At 50.1% G+C, this 20,623-nt stretch overlaps 2 protein-coding genes across 14 annotated transcripts in view; one reads left to right on the top strand and one right to left on the bottom strand.

The window, feature by feature from the left end:
* The window catches only part of RHBDL3 (rhomboid like 3), a 146,541-nt gene extending 133,663 nt beyond the window's left edge, over positions 1–12,878 (bottom strand). The window contains exons 1-3 of one of the 8 annotated variants that reach the window (XM_063960892.1): positions 12,774–12,871; positions 8,166–8,570; positions 6,909–6,932 (exon numbers count right to left, since the gene is read on the bottom strand). In XM_063960892.1, coding sequence (XP_063816962.1) covers positions 6,909–6,932; positions 8,166–8,282 — 141 coding nt within the window. In that variant the 5' untranslated portion in view covers positions 8,283–8,570; positions 12,774–12,871. Of the gene's footprint in view, positions 1–6,908; positions 6,933–8,165; positions 8,571–12,092; positions 12,250–12,773 lie in introns of those variants that run through there. The other 7 variants (XM_063960893.1, XM_063960894.1, XM_063960896.1 and 4 more) reach the window with 7 other exon arrangements.
* An 805-nt stretch (positions 12,879–13,683) lies between these two features.
* The window catches only part of LOC135056114 (uncharacterized), a 65,355-nt gene continuing 58,415 nt past the window's right edge, over positions 13,684–20,623 (top strand). For 5 of the 6 annotated variants that reach the window (XR_010243896.1, XM_063960887.1, XM_063960888.1 and 2 more), the window contains exons 1-2: positions 13,684–14,168; positions 18,161–18,325. Coding sequence is in view for 4 of the 6 variants with exons in the window: in XM_063960887.1 (XP_063816957.1) it covers positions 18,219–18,325 (107 nt within the window). In the remaining 2 variants the exon portion in view is untranslated. Of the gene's footprint in view, positions 14,169–18,160; positions 18,326–20,430; positions 20,579–20,623 lie in introns of all 6 variants that reach the window. The other variant, XR_010243897.1, reaches the window with a different exon arrangement.

Raw genomic sequence — 20,623 nt, 5'->3', positions numbered from 1 at the left:
GCCTGCCCACGATGGAAAAGATTATTAAAATGCAGGACGGCGGCCGGCCGTACCCGGATGGCACGACGCGCTCTCCCTTCTGCTGCGCATGGCCTGTCAACGCCGTCGGACCTGGCAGGGCCCGTCGGCAGGGGTCGCGCCACGCCCGCCCATGGGTCGTTCGCGCGGCGCTTAGTTCTATAGCCAGCCTTGGGCATGCGGACCCTGCCGGTCACGGGCAGGGGCCCCGGGCTGCCGGTCACTCACCCCAGCCCCAACCCTCCATCGACCTTTGCGCTGCCCCCCTTTCTAGCAGTGACCAGGCTCCAGTATCTCGTTCTTAGGCCAAGGGTCGAGATCGGAGTAGTGCGAAGCACAGGTGGTTATGGCAGGATTTATTACAGCGGGACGGCTACGCCGTGATGCCCGACAGTGCTGGATCTTCGGGATCCTTGCTCCCGACGGGTGGTTTGCGAACCTCCCGTGGGGCGCGCGACTCGCGGGTTGGGTCTGATCTTCGGCCGACTTCACCCACGGCTGCCCCCCTTGGTGGACGCCACCGTTTTGTCCGCCATTCGCGCCGCTGTTGTGTCGGAAGTGGCTCCCTTGTTGGCCTCCGAGCCCGGTGGACTGGGTCTGCCCACTGTTTCTTTGTCGGATGACATTGTGCGATCTCTTACGCCACTCCTGTCCTCTGGGGCCACGCCCCCCCCCCCCCACCAGCCCCGCTCACAGCGCTGCGAGACCGATGGGGGAGCATGAAACAATGTCTCGCTTTTGTCTCACCAGCCGTGGACGTCAGGACAAACCTGGAGTCAGCCGATGCATCCACCAGTTGTCCGGCGGTTGCAGGGACCGATGGAGGACCCTCTTGCGCAGGTTAGTCTTCATCGGACCCTGACTGGTTCCGGGGGAGCGCCGCTACTCCCCCGACGCGGATTTAGATCTAGTGCTCAGTCCCGGTCCTCTAGCCGGGGCACAGTACGCGTAGGGTTTCCAGCGAGCGCTGTATACACAGGCATAGGCATTGGGGCACAGACTCTTCCCTTGCCTTCACATCCTTAGAGTGTGTGTCCTCCTCCTACGGCTTTGCACTGGTCAAGCGTCGCAAACGGCGCGAGCGCCGGTATTCCACCTCTTCCGCCTCTCATGGGTCAGTTGCGTCAGACACCGTTCACTGCGCCAACACGGCAGTGCACCGTACTCTCCGGCCCTGGGTCCGGGAGCGGATCCGAAGGGCCAATATGGCAATATTTTGTTTTTACTAGCTATGTTCGTATAGCCTTGCTTTCGGCTAAGCAAAGGGCAGGGGCAGCAAGGATGCTTTGCGCTCCTGCCCGACTTGAGTTAGGTACATGTTGATCTTTGCGGCGCGTTACTTACAGACGCGCCCGGATGAACACTTTAACATTTTGCGCCATAAGTTCCTTATACACGTGCTGCACCATAAGTACGAAGGGTCGGCTGGGCGACGTTACTGTGAGGACTTCCGCCGTAAAATCTGCACGGGCGGCAGATCTACTGTATAACTTCGGTAAAAAGGCGGTGGAATTGTTCTCGGAGCGGCCAAAGGGTTTGGCCGGCGCCTAGGACTGTAGTACATCGGGACGTTTGGGCTCAACGACCTGCCCTCGTTCTGCCGGCTTTCGAGGGGGTACATCGAGCGCGGGGCATAGTTAATGCTTCGCTTTCAATACTGCCCAATACGGCTTGGGGCGGCGGCAGCTTTTTGTCACCCCTACATCAGCTGTGGCGGAGGCCACGGGATCAAGGACTGCCCCACTCCATGGCCCGGGGGTAATTCTGGGTCGCATACCCGCGGCCCCAGGCGCTGGCCTCAGCCCCCACCCTAATTAGACTACGGGCGCTCATACCCTGGCTGCGACGGTACCCCCGGCCGGTGGACGCCCTATTCTTACACTCTGGTTTTGCATCTAGTACGAACTTGCGTTCGGCTCGGGAGTTTCCGGCCGTGCGCCGGCAGAAGGTTGCGGCTGCAGTGTCGTCGGGTTGGATGAGGGCCTTTTCCGGGAAAACCCCCCCCCCCTTACCAGATTGGTCATTGTCCCCCGTAGGCATAGTGCCCAGGAAGTCCGTGGGCGGATCTTGACTCAACCGTCTTTCCTGTCCTCTCGGATCATTGATTAATTAGGCTAGCCCTATTAGCAGGTAGGGTCGTTTGCCTATCTGAAAGTTTGATTCGGCCATAGACGCCATTCGGTCGTCTGGTCCGGGGCCGGTGACGTGTGAATTGGACATCGAGTTAGCGTTTCGCTCCTCCCGTGCACCCCTTCCGCGTTAGGGTTTTTTTTTTTTTTTTTTTTTTTCCAACTGGATAATGGCTACTACATTTATCGCGGCCTCCCTGTGGGGTTTTTCTCTCTCTGGCGCATACTTCGAAAGGTGCAGTTCGGCCCACCTGGCTCTGTTCGCTGCGCTGTGTTGCTGCAGAGGGCATTGGCAGGGTCCCCGGAGCCTCCTTGTTTACCTCGGGATTCAGATGATATGGTCGGTGGTCTCTGTAGGCTCCTTGGGGACAAGGTGCTGCGTATTCACGATGATATCATCTATGGGCTCACCGTGGGCAAGCTTACTCTACACCAGGCTCACTACTTCTTGGGCCTGTTTCCTTTTGCTTGTAACGTTACCCCCATGGGTAAAGATTTTCGGTAGGAACTTGGAACGAGCGACAGTTGGGATTAGACACCCGCATCATTTTCTTGGTTTAGCACTCAAAGGATTTATGATTTGGGACGAATTTATAGTTCGTTTCACTACCTCCCTGGAAGCTTTTCGCGTCCGCCTCTGGTGCTGGCATTTCTGGCTGTTGCTGGATAATTTTTCCGATATGGGGCGCAGTGGAGCTCTGGCGCTATGCCCTGCGTAGTAAGCGGGTGGTCTGCTGGTGCGACAATTTGGCCGTGGGTTTGGCCATAATTAGGCAGGAGTCCACACCCTTGCCGGACTGCGGGTCTTCGCACAGATAGTCTTGCTATGCGGGGTTGAACGACATTATGTTGCGAGCCACGCATGTCCCGGCCGAGCGCGACTAAATTGATGATACCCTTTCTCGCGGCAACTAGCAGTGGATTAGGCAGTTGGCTCCTGCAACTCTAATCCAAGGGGACTTCTGTCCTGCTTCTGTGTGCGGATTGGAGGATTTAGCCCACAGGTCTTTGGCTCCTGCAACTCGCGCGGATTATCTGCCCGCTTGGGAGCGGTGGATTCGTTACCTTCTCGAGAGGGGCCATAGCGGTAAGACCCCTCACAAGGCAGATGGCCCATATTTGCATGGGATTCGGGATGTCTGGGATGGTGGCAGAAGGCCGATCCCTGAACATCCGGCCAGCAGGCCCTCAGGGATGGTGGCAGAAGGCCAATCCCGGAATATCGGGGGCAGAAGGCCCTCCAACATTTAGTTTATTATTTCAATTACACTTTTGAGATATTTTATTTTCATTTGCTCTCCGCTTTCTGCTATGGGTGATTAATAGGTCAACCGTCCTTTCGTTAGAGAGGGGCTTTTTTCATCCCAGTTTAGATTTAATTGACCTTCCTTTCAGTTCATAAAAGTCAGCGACGTACGTCCCGACGGTTTGGGGTGTAAGATTCAGCGCTCACGATACTAGGATACGTGGAGACCATACGGGGATACATGGTTCGCCTCTTCGCGGCTCCTTTACGATGGCCTTCCACGGTGCGTTCAGGATGGATGAGCTGGTGTCCGTCTCCCGGACTTTTGCCTCGCCCATGCTGGCGGCGCACATCGTCGTATGCCCCGACGGTTCGTGGTGTCGGATTCAGCGCTCCAAGACTGACGCAGCCAGCTGGGGGGCTGTGGGTTCGAATGGGTCAGGATCGTGCGCGGGGCATTTTGTCCGGTCGCCGCATCCCAGGCTTATTCGTCTGTACGGCCTCCAACGCCCACCGGGTGTTTCGTCCATTGTGACGGTTCCCCGTTTACCAGATATCAATTCCAGTCAGTTTTGGGACGTTGTCTTTGATACCTGGGTCTATCTCCGGCCGACTATGGGACTCACTCTTTCCGCATCGGCGCTGCGTTAGCAGCCGCTGCGGCGGGTTGGTCCGAAGTCGACGTTCGGGCACTGGGTAGGTGGAGGTCTGGTGCAGTCAGACGCTATATCAGGCCTTTTCCTCCCAGTGCGCCCCTTTGAGGACTAGCCGCTCGTCGCAGTTGCACTTTGCGATTGCGGGGGCCTTGAGGAATTTTTGTTTTATCGTTGGTTTTAATTACGGCTTTTGTCGGCTGACGAAGTTTTGCGTTTTTGCCTCAAGTCAAATTGGGCGACCCCCCCCCTTCACCCCCCCTCTGTTAGGGATGCAGGTTAGGTTACCCATTTTCTCCATAACATATTTCATTTACTACCCTCAGTCATACCCTTCTTTTGCAGGAAGGGGTACGCTTTATATGGCTTGTCGGCCGTAGCTTTGTGTTCTGTTCTATTTAGTTTGGGTTGAGTTTAGGTTAGGCTACCCATTTTCTCTATACCATTTTCATTTATTACCCTCAGTCATACCCTTCTTTTGCAGGAAGCCGGCTAGACCCACGCTTTATATGGCTTGTCGGCCGTAGCTTTGTGTTCTGTTTTATTTAGTTTGGGTTGAGTTTAGTTTTCTTCGTGTTATGCTTTGATTAGTGAGTGGGGTTTTTCGGTTCAGGTGGCGGTGGCAGGTTGGTAACCTGGCAGTTGGCCGGTTTCTGAACGGTTATTTTAGTTTAACTTAAGGACTTTATTGTTAGTAACTTCGGGTGAACTTTTAGGTATTATTATAGTCTTAGTATTAATTTATGGGCACCACCGTACCTGGTGGCCCATATGATAGACCATAAACATGTGTGGATATCGGGGCCGGAGGCCCAAATTTTTACCCCATAGGGGCGGAGCGTACCTCCGTCCCTACAACTGTTGGTGGGCAGGGGTAGTGGCAGAAGGTCGACCCCTAGCCTTGGATTTTGGAATTCCGATGTCTGGGATGGAGGCAGGAGGCCGATCCCGGAACATCTGGGGCAGAAGGCCCCCTCACACATATATTTTTATTGCTCGGGATGGAGGCAGCAGGCCGATCCCGGAACATCTGGGGCAGAAGGCCCCCTCACACACATGTTTATTGCTCTATTTTGGATCACCCTTATTAAGTTGTTTATCATGCTTAACCGTTCTTCTCCCCGCCACCTTAGTTAGAGAGGGAAGTCTGCATTTTTAGTTTTAGAATTAATAGGCCTTCCTCTCAGTCAAAATAAAAAGCTGACCCCTTTCACGCCAATTACCGTTGTTGTGTCTTTATTTATTAGGATAAGTGTGCTTGAGTGGCGTGCGGATGCATCTGACGTGCGAAGTTTAAGACTGCGTAGGTCATGAATGTGGCCGAAAGCAGCATAAACTCGCCGTATGGGCTTGCGGCACGCCTCTTCATGCAACACGCTGGCACGGAAGGGGTTACAGTTTTTTGTGGGAGGAACTTAAGGAAAACTGCCTGGATTGTGATTGGCTGGATTCTGTATAGGGGCTGGTCTGGCATACATATAGTCTTCCGACTTAGGACATTCTGCCTCTTCCAGTATTTTCCATGACCCACCCTCCCGCCCTGGGGAGTAGGTTTTTTGTTGCTCCTCTGGGGATACTTGTGTCGGCTTTTGGTGGCCGGTTTCTGAACGGTTATTTTAGTTTAACTTAAGGACTTTATTGTTAGTAACTTCGGGTGAACTTTTAGGTATTATTATAGTCTTAGTATTAATTTATGGGCACCACCGTACCTGGTGGCCCATATGATAGACCATAAACATGTGTGGATATCGGGGCCGGAGGCCCAAATTTTTACCCCATAGGGGCGGAGCGTACCTCCGTCCCTACAACTGTTGGTGGGCAGGGGTAGTGGCAGAAGGTCGACCCCTAGCCTTGGATTTTGGAATTCCGATGTCTGGGATGGAGGCAGGAGGCCGATCCCGGAACATCTGGGGCAGAAGGCCCCCTCACACATATATTTTTATTGCTCGGGATGGAGGCAGCAGGCCGATCCCGGAACATCTGGGGCAGAAGGCCCCCTCACACACATGTTTATTGCTCTATTTTGTCATATAATTTTGGATCACCCTTATTAAGTTGTTTATCATGCTTAACCGTTCTTCTCCCCGCCACCTTAGTTAGAGAGGGAAGTCTGCATTTTTAGTTTTAGAATTAATAGGCCTTCCTCTCAGTCAAAATAAAAAGCTGACCCCTTTCACGCCAATTACCGTTGTTGTGTCTTTATTTATTAGGATAAGTGTGCTTGAGTGGCGTGCGGATGCATCTGACGTGCGAAGTTTATGATGTAGGTGGGGGTTTGCAGAACTAAATGTCACCCTCGTAGACACTGAGAGATATTGTACATGCTCACACAAGAGTAAATGCGGAGAATAGGGGCAAGAGCAATACGTTCACATACAGAATGCCCTCACCAGTATATCCCATGTATTTACATTCTCTAGCAATTCTACTATAGCATTTACAGTAATTATATACACCTCAGTCTGACAAAGATATCTGCTGGAAGAGTGCTAGCCACGCAGCTGCTTTTCTTGATATTATACACAGGGTTCCAGACTTCCCCTAGCATTTGTCCATACTAAGCTCCATAGTACGATCACAGAATCTCAGGCTGAACCAATATCCATCGAGGCAAGCTTTATCGACAGTTGAGTCTACATACACAGTGACCTTTACCCTCCTGTAACCTTGATCTAAGTGTGTGTAAATGCACCGCATGCTGTGATAACGGTGCCTCTACCTCCTCTTCTGAGTGGTTGCTCGATGTATCCCTGCAATGTCTTATAATGACATCAGTCAGTGGAGGGGGAGGGACAGAGATATTATGACACAATGACATCACCACAACACAAAACACAGAGTAAAGCTGAGCATGCTTCTTACCTGGATAAACAGACCTTTCCAGTGCTGGGCAGGGAAGAGAGGGGAGAAAGGGAGACATTTATTAACCCCTTCCTCTGGAAACCGATGTGACACTGCATCTCTTCCAAAGAGGTGTATCAACAGACCATAACATACTGTTTATAGTAGAATTGGTGACATCAGCACCTCTAGGACTAGTAAATGCAGGTTTTACCACTATGACAATACACGTAATGCTGGGGGCATCATGATTTCCCCACCTACCAGGTGGAAACCCCAACATACAGATGATACTTCGTCATAATAACCATACTGAAACATTGCCTTTCTTTAGTATAATAGACATCCTCTTTGCTCATAGGGCTAGTTTACACTCGAGCACTGCTTGCGTGAAGGTCGCATAAGTAGAAAGCAGCTTCCACAACCATCACTGAACCGTGCAAGGACTTCTGCCACCTGTGCACATATGCTTTCTGCATACCTCCCAACATGACCCTCTCCAGGAGGGACACAATGCTCTGCTTCTGGACTTCTCTCTTAATTTATGATTGCCGGCACCTCAGCACCTGTTTTGAACAGGTTAATGGACAAGAAAGGTGTTTCAGCACAGGTGCTGGCAATCATACATTAAGGGGGAAGTCCAGGAGCAGAGCATTCTGTCCCTCCTGGAGAGGGTCATGGTGGGAGGTATGCTTTCTGTGTGTTTTCATTTTTTTGCCTAAATGGCAAATCACAGACATGACAGGTAATTTTAATTTGTAACCGTGAGGATACATTGCAGCTGCAGGATACAGGGACACCAACATCAGATGTATAATGGTGCCTGTGTCTGAGGATACAGGATTTCTTATTGCATGCTGTTATTCTCTGGTTTTAACTTAAGTACTATTCTGCATTGATTACTTTGGAGTTTTGTTATGCTCATTTAAAACAGAGCAGCAGTATGCATGGGAGCCTCTTAGAGTGTAAGGAAAGCAACATGCAGTGCTCAGAGCACATTCACTTATTGTATGAACATTTACTATGACACCCGCAGAACACAATGTCTGACGATAACACAGGAGGACCCAGAGTTAGGGTTTGGCAGTTTTGCAAAAGTTTCCTAACAAATGTTCTCAAAGATTGACACACCTAAGCTCAAAGAGCTAGCAACGCTACCATGATGCGGAGGGGGGAGTTACCCATAGGAGTTAACTAGGTAATTCCCACCCCACCTGCTCAGCTAAACTTAGCTTTTAAATAGGTATATCCGATTATAGGAAACAAAATCATATTTACATCTTCAGTAGCCATAGGTAAGACGTCCACAGACTCCAGAACTTCAATCTGCTCTGCCTGAGAGCTGCCGGCCACTGCAGGGGAACAGTTCGGACCCCTCTCCTTCTGCTCCCCCATTCTTTCAATCAAGAGACAACTTGTATCCCTGGCAAAGTTTCAGCAGCTGTGCAATGTGTCGTCCTCATGCCTGGGTGAGCCAGTGATCCGTGTGAAGAGGAGAAGAAGAGAGAGAACAGCATGTGTCTGCTGAGAGAGGAGATCCTTCCAACTGCACCTCTTCAGACATCCACTGTGTGCCCTTGCAGATCTGCCAGGCTGAATGATACGAGTCCCACGACCACACTGACATCATGTCTCCTCCACAGAATCCTGCAGCTCCACAGAGTACGCTCCCTCGCAGGCAGCCTGAAGAATTGCAAATTACGTACAAGTGGAAAGAAAATGATAAATCCAGCCAGAATAACACAAATCCACAGTGAGAATGGCCTCACAGCACACACAGCTCTATATTTATCTATATGTCATCAGTACAGTGTGCTTTTTATTTACTGTAGCAAAAGCCACTGATACTACATGAGAGGAACCACATTCTTACATTACACTGACATTCGCTATGTAAGTTTGTAGAGTGCCAACTATGAATAAAAGTCAAATGTTTAACATTTCTATTATCTTACAAGTAATATATACAATTCATGTTACCAAGGAGTATATTTTGTGTTCTTGTGTAAAAGCTGGTAATGGCTGAGATATCACTTTATGAGGGCTACAATTCCCTGTGGAGGAGAACACTGGATGACCACGATCTGCTAGGTCAGACCTGTATATTAGATGATGACATACACAATAAAAGGGCCATCTAATATAGATAGATAGATAGATAGATAGATAGATAGATAGATAGATAGATAAGGAGCTGGCTGGTTGGTAGTTTCTCTCTCTCCACTTTATCAATCTACAAGGTTTAGTACATCTGCCCCTGTAAATAGAGAATGCAGCTGCGAGGCTAATCTTCCTCACTCGACATTCATTGTCTGCAGATCCGCTCTGTCAGTCCCTCCATTGGTTACCTGTATTCTACCATATTCAGTATAAAATACTTTAACTCACACACAAGGCCATTAACCAAACTACACCAACGTACATCACTTCTCTTATCTCAAAATATCTGCCAACCCGACCTCTCAGATCTTCACAGGAGTTACGTCTCTCATCCACACTCATTATTCGTTCCCATTCATGATTGCAGGACTTTCTTCGGGCAGCACCCACTCTGTGGAAGGGTGGTCTTCAGGTTAACGGCGGCCGGGCTCCCGGCGATCACCGTACCGGCGCCAGGAATCCCGACCTCCAGCATACCAACATATTTTCTCCCTCTTGGGGGTCCATGACCCCCCCTGGAGGGAGAATAGCGCGCTACCGTGCCTGCAGCATGGCGAGCGCAGCAAGCCCGCAAAGAGCTCATTTGCGCTTGCCCAGCTGTCAGTATGGCGGCGGTCGGGATTCCGGCGCCGGTATGCTGGTCGCCGGGAGCCCGACCGCCGTCATACCATACTACACCCCTGTAGAATGCCCTACCACGTACAATAAGACTCTCCTCTAGTCTCCAAACCTTCCAGCATTCCCTGAAAACTCACCTCTTCAGGCAAGTTCATCAAATTACGGAACCGCTCACATAACCTTCATAGTGTAAGCTTTCCTATCCAATTACATCCCCACTGTACAGTCCACATATATCCTCACATATTTTCTCTTTCTTCACTTATCCCTTCCTCCTGACCCCAGTTTATGATTGCTGTGTGGCCATATCATGCAGCCCTCCAAGAACCTTTGCAATCTGGTGGACAGCTATGCAATAGATAGCACCTATCCTTGTGGGGTTGGGTATGTGTCACCATACCGACGGCGGGATCCCAACTGTGAGATTGCCATTGGGGGAGGGGGGGGGGAGTGCACCAAATCCCCTTGTGGGCTCGGTGGCTCACTGCACTCGCCACAAGTTCTATTACCACTCTATGGGTGTCGTGGACACCCATGAGTGTGAATAGTCCCTGATGGTCGGCATGCCAACCGGCAGGATTGTGAGCGGGCGGGATGTGGGTGCTGACGGGGTCACATAAATACATCTCATCCCTGTGTATATATGCCTATTTCCCTATAGATTGTAAGCAGGGATTTCCTACCTCTATGACTGTTTATTAAGGAGTTTTGTTTCAGGAGCTGATTCAGAGATGGATGCAGCTGCGCGTCCATTTGCAGCAGCCGCATCCATCTGGTCTGCGCACAGGCTGCAATGCGCTTGCACAAGCCTTCACCTATCTAGGAAATATGTGGGCGCAAGATGATTGACAGCGGTGGGCGGCGTGGGCGTTACGAGCGGGGGGGGGTGCTGTAACCGTTTTCGGGGTGGCTGTATGATGTCACGCACAGCCACTCCGATTACAAATAATGGTGTCCGACCACCTGACAGCGCTACGCTGCCAGAGGTCAACCTTAGTTTGATGAGTCCGCAATCTGATTGCAGACACATTGGGAGGCAGCCTGTCACACATGCTGAACGGCCTTGCTCCGTGCTGGGCGGCCTCCGGCATGTGAGTAGATGGACGGAGATATGGCTGCGATCTGCATCCATCTCTGAATCAGGTCCTTATACTGAATATTTCAACTCAAATTCAGAGAGGTCTACATAAAAACCATGCACGTTCTTCATTTGTCAGACACATAGGTATGGGTACATTTTTAGAAGAGTCCGTTAAATTTAAATCAACATTTAGGTAATAAGAAATAAAAAAAGGTCAGCATAAAATAGAAACAAGTTAGAAATCTGTATTTACAGCTAGAGCTTAGAACATAGGGTACACTAACCTTTTACCATATAGCGTACCCCCATGTTGTGGACTTTTGTCCTATTTCCGACACTGTATGAGTATAATATTATGAAGATCGCGACCCCTCATTTCAGTCCTGAATCCCTTCCCTTTTACTGTTACTTCAACAGTATCTTTTGTAAAAAAAATGTTTATACCAATATGTCAGTAAAGATACTAGTAGTGAGTAAAGGTTTATAAAACTATAATAATATTTGCAGTGGATTTGCACTATGTACACGTGCATCTGTAGCAGACAGGGCTGTAACTAGGGATATGTGAGCAGCGCCACTGCACAGACGCAGGGCTCACCTTGGTCCCCCATGGTTGTTGCTTTTGGTTAGCAGGGTGCCTGGAACACTACCCGGCAGCCAGGATCGCTCGGTGTCCTTCCGACACTCCGGGCAGGCTCCCTGCGTCTGTACGGCCACTCTGAGCAGTGAGCATCTTCAGGACACTCCGGGCCGGATGCTGGCAGCCCCATCCCCTCTGCACTACATCATGCACTCAAGGGACGAAACCAGCACAGGGTGCACTGCCGTCCTGTTACACTTATGTTCGCAGCCTTTCAGATATAAACATATTATATAAGTGCTTCAAACAGCATAAAACACATCATAATACTGAGATGATTCATACAGAATTTGTGTATAAATGGACAGCAGCTTGGAGGTATGCACACTTACCTGCCTCAGGGAGATCATACTCTACTTCTGTTCACACTGTTTTGCAATTCCAATCACCTAGGCTGAGTTAATTATCTGGTGTTAATTCTATTTTTAACATCGGTTGACAAATTGAACCTATGCTCTCTCAACAGTAAAATGAATGTGAAAAGCAGAAGACTTCACTTATCTCACTGCGAAGGAGTCAGGTTAATAGGCATTGTTTATACATGTTTATTTACCAGGCCTATACAAATGAATACAAGGTTAGTTGCTTCCACAGATGTTGTTCCCAGGACCTATTTGTTGGAGAGACCATCATTTGGTAAACTGCAAAGTAACTAAAATCCATCTAGTCTATTATAAATAATGAGAAAGTTCTGTAGTGTACTTACCCCTATGGAAACAAAGGAAACTCACACTGTAGTTATCCAAGGGTGTCCATATAGAATAATTGTATCATTCAGAATGGAAATTTGCTCTCAAAGCCTAATTCATCCCAACGTCAGTGATCAGAGATTGCAAGCCTGTGCTGCCACCTACTGGCTGTTTCACAATTTACATGGTAACGGAATGTAATCTTCAGTATAAAAATCCAACGTCACAAACGAGAAGATTTTAACTTTACAACAAAAACTTTCTTTGCCACTATAAGGATGTTTGTGAAAGTGAGTGGTGTAGTCTGCATTATGCGTTTTACTATAAGTACAAAGTGTCAATATTCTAATAATGAAAGCTGAAGTATAATAGATGGACCCTGTAAATTAACAATGGGCGAGATAGTGTCACCCTTGTTCTCAATGGCAAGCAGGGCCGGATTAACAATGGGGCGGATGGAGCTGCAGCTCCAGGCCACCCCATGAAAATAGGCCCACAGCATCCCCTGCTGCTGGAAACAGGAAAAAATATTTTTCCTATCACAGCAAGTCAGCAGCACCAGAGAAGCCTCAGAAGCCCTCTCTGCGCTGAAAAATTTGTTTTTTCCTCCCCTGCGCCGTGACCTCACACTTTGTGAGACATGCCACAGGCGCCTCCCCTCTCCTGTGCACCACAGCAGCAGCCAGCAGTGTACTTGCCTTCATTGACGCATGGTGACAGCGACTTAGCCGCTGTTTCAATCCCGTGACCCCTCTGACGAGCCAGCTAGTGGTGCTTACTGCTTACTTAATGGTAGGGTTTTTTTTTTTTTTTTTTTAAAGGGGGCGTGGTCACGGGTCCGTGATTAGGCCACGCCCCACCTTTTCCGGATCTGCCTGTCTGCTCCTGCTGTGTCCGCAAAGCCCAGTGATGAGTGATTGGGGGAAACAGGGGAGAGTGGGAGGGCTGTGGGAAACAGGGTATGTGTGTTGAAAGGACAGACAGGTGTGTGTAGGGAACAAGGTGAGTGTGTGTGTATGGTGACTGGAGGGGCAGGCTGTGCAGGGGTGGAGGTGGGGGGCTTTGTGTGTGTGGTAAGATGGGCATGTTGCTGGGAATAGTTGTGTGCACAGACTCTGGGTTGGTCACATTGGAGGCTATGCTCAGGTGGGCGATCTGCACGTCTGAGGACGCTCGGTCCTTGTGCATTCTGCTGCACAATGGTGGTCATTCTGACCCGATCACACGCAGCAGTTTATCGCAGTGGTGCGATCAAGTCAGAACTGTGCATGCGCCGGCACCGCAGTACGCTGGCGCATGCCAGGTGGCCGAAGGGCGTTGGCCCGCTACGATTGCCTTTGCCTGATTGTCAGGCAGAGGCAGTCACTGGGTGGGGGGGGGGGGGGGGGGGGGTAGGGGGGGGGGGGGGGGTAGGGGGTGGAACGGCGGCGTTTGGCCGCCGTTTCGTGGGCGAGGTCCAGCCAACGCAGGCGTGGCAGGACCGAACGGGGGGCGGGCCGCAGTGGCTGTGTGACGCCACACACAGCCGCTGCGGGCCGTGGAACGATGAGTAGCTCCCGGCCACGCTAAAGCTGCGCTGGTCGGGAGCTACTCTTGAAGTGCAAAGACATCGCCGTTGTGCGATGCCTTTGCACTTCTGCGGGGGGGCCGGCACTGACATGCGGGGCGTACTAGCTCTGTGCTGGCCGTCCCCCCGCATGTCGGTGTGAATGATCGTAGCTGTGCTAAATTTAGCACAGCTACGGTCATTTCGGAATGACCCCCTACGTGCACTGGGAGGGACTTTGTTAGCAGTGTTGGACTGTTGACTGCTGGGGTGGGGGCATGGAGGGTCACTGTTCGTCCAGCTCAGGGGATCCTGCCAGTGGTGGTTTTAGGTGCGGGCTATCAGGGCGGGCACCCGAGACGCTGCAGCCTGAGGCCGCAGTCATTCCGCCAGAGCCATCAGCACCCATCTGCTGCCTGCACCAAAATGCCGCTCGTCACTTCCTGCTCCGGCCGGCCGCCTACCATCCTGGCCACTTCACGCTGGCCGTACCCCACCGTGGAAGTATAACAAGAACATAGAGCTGGAGGACCACAGGTGCCAAATGGTGAGTGACGACTTGCTGGTGCAATTTGTATAAGGCGCTACCTGGCGCAATGTGTATAATGGGCTACTTGGCGCACTGTGTATAATGAGCTACCTGGCGCACTGTGTATAACGGGCTACCTGGCGCAATGTGTATAAGGGGCTACCTGGCGCAATGTGTATAAGGGGCTACCTGGCGCAATGTGTATAAGGGGCTACCTGGCGTAATGTGTATTAGGGGCTACCTGGCGCAATGTGTATAAGGGGCTACCTGGCGCAGTGTGTATAAGGGGCTACTTGGCGCAGTGTGTATAAGGGGCTACTTGGCGCAGTGTGTATAAGGGGCTACTTGGCGCAATGTGTATAATGGGCTACCTGGTGCAATGTGTATAAGGGGCTACCTGGTGCAATGTGTATAAGGGGCTACCTGGTGCAATGTGTATAAGGGGCTACCTGGCGCAATGTGTATAAGGGGCTACCTGGCGCAATGTGTATAATGTGCTACCTGGTGCAATGGGTATAATGTGCTACCTGGTGCAAATGTGTATAATGGGCTACTTGTGCAATGTGTATAAGGGGCTACCTGGTGCAGTTTGTATAACATGCTCTACCTAGTGCAACATGTATAAAAGGGGCTCTACCTGGCGTATTGTGTATAAGGGGCTCTACCTAGCGTGTATAAGGGGTACTACTGTGTGGTGTAATGTGACTGATGGAGACTACGGTGTGGTATAATGTGAATTGGTACTATTATGTGGCCATGCCCCTTCCCCAATGAAGCCCCTCCCCTACATTATTTGCTCACGTCATCAGCGAGCACTGTCCCTGTTTTAAATGGGGAAAAGTGGGGCACCAAAGGAATCGTACAACCTGGGTGCCATAAGGTCTAGAACCAGCCCTGGATCCTGCCCCCCTCAGCAAACCCCGCCTCCACTGGGGCTGCTTACAGAGGTTTCCTCAGCTGGTTTTCCATCCCAATCTGCCCTTGGCAGCAGTCAAGCTTAGCTTCTGGAAGACAGCCCGGGAGATCGTGACTGAGTTATCTGGCTGGTGCTGATTGCTAAGTAAAGCCGGGATAAATAGCTGCTGCACAGACAGAGGTTGGTGCACGCTGTGAGGCATGGCTTCTTCATAGGGAAGGGGTGAACCCTCAGTTATCCCCCTGTAGTTGTGTCCCCAGCAGCTGTGCCACCAGTTAATTTGCCCCCTGTAGTTGTGCCCCCAGTAGCTGTGCCCTCAGTTGATTTGCGCCCAGTAGCTGTTCCCCCTGTACCAGTGCCCCCAGTAGATCTGCCCCCAGTAGCTGTGCCTCGTGTAGTTGTGCCCCCTGTAGATCTGCCCCAAGTAGCTGTGCCTCTTGTAGCTGTGCCCCCTGTAGCCGCTTTGAAACCCTAAACAAAAAAAATACACCATACTTACCAGCCTCGCTCCTGCTTCTGGATAGCTGCTGCCGCTGCCTCCGGGCGCCGGCTCCTCTCTATGGGAGAGACGTCATGACATCTCTCCCATAGCAGCGCCGCACTGACACTAGGGTCAATTTTGACCTCTAGCGTCAGTTAGCGACGCCGGCTGCAGCGGGCACACACCGCGCTCGCTGCAGCCAGGGGAGCGGGGAGAGAGGGAGGTAATACTTCTACTCACTGCACGTTATGGAGCTGGCAGGGTGACTGGGAGCGCTAATGTATTGTAATACAGCTATATCACTGCATGTGTGGAGCTGGTAGGGTGACCAGGAGAGCTGATGTGATGTAATACGGCTATATCACTGCACGTATGGAGCTGGCTGGGTGACCAGGAGCACTGATGTGATGTAATACGGCTATATCACTGCACGTATGGAGCTGGCTGGGTGACCGGGAGCGCTGATGTGATGTAACTATGCTATATCACTGAACGTATGGAGTTGGCAGGGTGACCGGGAGCGCTGATATGATGTAACACTGCTATATCACTGCACGTATGGAGCTGGCAGGGTGACCAGGAGCACTGATGTGATGTAACACTGCTATATCACTGCACGTATGGAGTTGGCAGGGTGACCGGGAGCGCTGATATGATGTAACACTGCTATCTCACTGCACGTATGGAGTTGGCAGGGTGACCGGGAGCGCTGATATGATGTAACACTGTTATCTCACTGCACATATGGTGCTGGCAGGGTGATCGGGACTGCTGATGCGATGTAACACTGCTATATCACTGCACGTATGGAGCTGGCAGGGTGACCAGGTGACCTATTTGATCCTTATTTCTGTGTAAGGGTATCCTTATGTCTATCCCATTCATGTTTATATTGCTCTACTGTCTTAGCCTCTACCACCTCTGATGGGAGGCTATTCCACTTATCCACTACCCTTTCTGTGAAGTCATTTTTCCTCAAATTTCCCCTGAACCTCCCTCCCTCCAGTGTCAGTGCATGTCCTCGTGTCCTAACTTCTCTTCATTTGGAGAATGTTTCCCTTTTGGATCTTGTTTTACCCCTGATATATGTGACAATCTCTATCATGTCCCCCCTTTCCCTTCTCTGCTCCACACTGCACATAGGGGGTCATTCCGAGTTGATCGCTCGCTGGCAACTTTTTTCAGATAGTCGCCGCCTATGGGGGAGTGTATTTTAGCTTTGCAAGTGTGCGAACACTTTTGCAGCCGACGGCACAAAAACTTTTTTTTTTTTTTCAGTTTCTGAGTAGCTCTGGACTTACTCAGCCGCTGCGATCACTTCAGTCTTTTTGGTCCCGAAATTGACGTCAGACACCCGCCCTGCAAACGCTTGGACACGGCTGCATTTTTCCAAACATTCCCAGAAAACGGTCCGTTAACACCCACAAACGCCCTCTTTCTGTCAAATCACCTTACGTTCCACTGTGCGAATGGATTCTTCGTTAAATCCATCACCCATCACCGATCCTCTTTGTACCCGTACGACCCGCCTGCGCGTTGCGGTGCTTATGCATGCGCAGTTTTGCCGAGATTTAACCTTATCGCAGTACTGCAAAAAGTTGCTAGCGAGCGATCAACTCGGAATGACCCCCATAGTGAGATGTTTTAGTCTTTCTGGGTATGTTGTGTGATGTAGGCCATGCACCATACTAGTTGCCCTTCTTTGTACAGTCTCTAATGTAATAATATCCTTCTGAAGATATGTCCTCCAGAACTAGACACAGTATTCTAGATGATACCGCACCAGTGACCTATACAGTGGCATTATTACTTCTCTCTGCTGCTGATTCCTCTCCCTATGCACCAAGCATATGACTAGCCTTCCTCATTGCTGTGTTACATTGCTTACAGTGAAATGGATTGTAACTGCGCCTGTCAGGCAATGAATATATGGATGTGCTTGAAAGACTTGTAAAAGAGAAAAAATAAATGATTTACTAAGTTCGTTATAGACAGACAATAATTCTAGATGTCACAAATCACATAACAACAATCACAGTTGGCTCTTGATAAAAGAAATAGGGAAATTTCAATAGAAAGAATTGAATGAGAAAAAGAAATGCTGGTACTTGCAGTGTCCCTAATAAAGGGAGTGTGATTAGTCTTATGTCCACTAGAGGATGGCGCCCCACCTCTCTGTGTATGAAGTGTCTTGTGTAATGAAGGGAGCGCCTTAATAGTTCCAAAACGTGTTACGGTCTCTATTGGTCCGACACTCAGGTGGTGGAGGGGGGTGGTGGTGTAAACAGAAGCCCGGTGACGATGGTAAATACCTCCAATGATTGTAAGGGGTGCCCCTATGTTGTACTATGGGCGTGGGGACTGTTAGCAGAGGTTCAGATATAAGAACTCCGGACACACTGTCCTCACCGGGGTCCATGTATGATCAGTATGACGCTCCGTTACAAGCGCCCTAATGATCCCCAGAATTCCCGGTCAAGATGGGGTCTTTATCAAGATGGCCGTTACAGACTCCCTGACAAAGACCCCAATGGGTGGATACGCGTAGGAGAACCAGCCCCTGCATGCAAGCAGAATCACCACTAATCAGAGCTCTATCCAAACTTATTTCAGGTTCCCTCAGAAACACCGGTGTACGAGGAGAGCGCGGAGCCGCAGCAGCGGCGACCACATGATAAGAAGCCTTAACCAGAAGCCACCAGGAAACAGCAGCAGCTGTAGGAGACGCGAGGAGAACAGAAGCAGGTGGACGCTGAGACACACAGAGCTTAGGAACAGGTAAGACTCCGTAAGGAGAGGAGACAATCCTGGCGGACCGTCCTTCACAGGCCTCGAAGCTGTTGACTCCCCCCCCCCCCCCCCCCTCCCCCTCTCCTCTCCTAATACTGGCACTGAATCCTGGGGATCATTAGGGCGCTTGTCACGCAGTGTCATCCTGATCATACCCGGACCCCGGTGAGGACAGTGTGTAAGGAGTTCTTATATCTGAACCGCTGCTAACAGTCCCCCCACCCATAGTACCACATAGAGGCAGCCCTTACAATCATTGGAGGTATTTACCATCGTTACCCGGCTTCTGTTTACACCCCCCCCCCCCCACCACCACCACCACCTGAGTGCCGGACCAATAGAGACCGTAACACGTTTTGGGACTATTTAGGGGCGCCCTTCATTACACAAGACACTTCATACACAGGGAGGTGGGACGCCATCCTCTAGTGGACATAAGACTAATCACACTCCCTCTATAGGGACACTACAAGTACCAGCATCTTTTCTTTTTCTCATTTAGTTCTTTCTATTGCAATTTCGCTATTTCTTTTCTCAAGAGCCAACTGTGATTGTTATGTGATTTGTGACATCTAGAATTGTCTGTCAATAACGAACTTAGTAAATATTTTTTTTTCCCTCTCTTACAAGTCTTTCAAGCACATCCATATATTCATTGCCTGACAGGCGCAGTTACAATCCATTTCACGGTTAGTATTTTCTAGGCAGGTTTTGGGGAAGCCCCATCTTACAATCTTGCTGCCCACAACAATATGCCCGTATCGGTGAGCGCGAAGTGAAATCTTCTAGTCAAATTAGTTACGTTGCTTACCTGCCTTTATGTCACCTGAGATAGTGACTCCTAGATCCCTTTCCTCCTCAGTAGTTCCCAGTATAGTGCCATTAATACTATATTTAGCCTTTGTTACCTGAGATAGTGACTCCTAGATCCCTTTCCTCGTCAGTAGTTCCCAGTATAGTGCCATTAATACTATATTTAGCCTTTGTTACCTGAGATAGTGACTCCTAGATCCCTTTCCTCCTCAGTAGTTCCCAGTATAGTGCCATTAATACTATATTTAGCCTTTGTTACCTGAGATAGTGACTCCTAGATCCCTTTCCTCCTCAGTAGTTCACAGTATAATGCTATTAATACTATATTTAGCCTTTGGATATTTGAGACCCCAAGTGCATGATTTTGCATTTTTTTGGCATTAAACTGTAATTGAGGTGGTAATGGAGAGAGGATGAGATGAGGTGGTGTGGTGTGGGGTAAATGGGATTGGAGCAGTAGTAGAAGGGAATTGGGCTCTGTAACTTCAGGGAAGGGTAATGGAGGAACTAGAGAATGGGTCTTGGATTTTATGAAAGATGAATAAGGGAAATTGAGACAGCGGGACATAGGTGGTAAGAGTGGAGCCATGGGAGTATCAGAGGGAGTACATTGGGGTAATAGAGTAAGGCGGATGATGGTTTCCTTAGGGTGGGGAGAGGTGTCTGGAACAGGAATGGAGGTAATAAAGGATGAAGAGATAATAGAAGGATGGGAGGTGTAGTGGAGTGGTAGAGGGTAATTACACATTGAGGTTAGTACAGGGGACAGAAGTGTAAAAGTAATGAAAGTTGGGGTAATAGAGGGTGGGTGGATGAAGGAGGCAAACTGGCGATAATGGAGGGTGAGGTGATTGGTAGTGGGGTTGTTAGAAGGAGGGGAATGGGGGTGATTGCGGGTGGAAGGGAGAGCTGTCTGGGTACAATAGGTGGTCTGAAATGATAAGGGAGGAGAATGAGCGAACTAGAGTAGGGGGCTGTGGCCTTAGTGAAAATGGAGGGAAGTTAGCGGAACTGGAGCACCAGGATGGTGAGAGTTGTACAGGGCAACAGTGCATGCTGGTGCTATATAACTGCATTGGGGGTCTGGGCATGTGGCCCCTCTATCTCAATTAGTTGTGGGGGAGGGTTGTTCTGCTGAATAGTGGGTGCACTGTCCGTGTCCATCTGAAAAGCCCCAGCAATTCTGTGATATATGTATTACCTCTTCCATACTATGTCCATGCTGCTCTCTGTGGGGCTTATATGATGTGATGTCCTGACGGCTGGTGTCTTTCTTCCAGGCATGCAGATGAAGAGCTCAGAGTGGAAGCAATGCAAGTCTAATGCTCAGGTGTGGAGAACCGGGGGTATGGAGGCATCCCAGTGGAAAGTAAAGGGATCGGTGACTGACCAGTTCCATCCAGAAGATTGGGACCATCCACTATCTGGGTGTGTAGGCTTGTCCATTACTCTGTATCTTCCTGTCCTTCATAC

The sequence above is a fragment of the Pseudophryne corroboree genome, chromosome 3, assembly GCF_028390025.1.
Source record: "Pseudophryne corroboree isolate aPseCor3 chromosome 3, aPseCor3.hap2, whole genome shotgun sequence".
NCBI lineage: Eukaryota > Metazoa > Chordata > Amphibia > Anura > Myobatrachidae > Pseudophryne > Pseudophryne corroboree.
The sequence above is the reverse complement of the archived record's forward strand: the minus strand, read 5'-3'. Positions and strand labels throughout refer to the sequence as shown.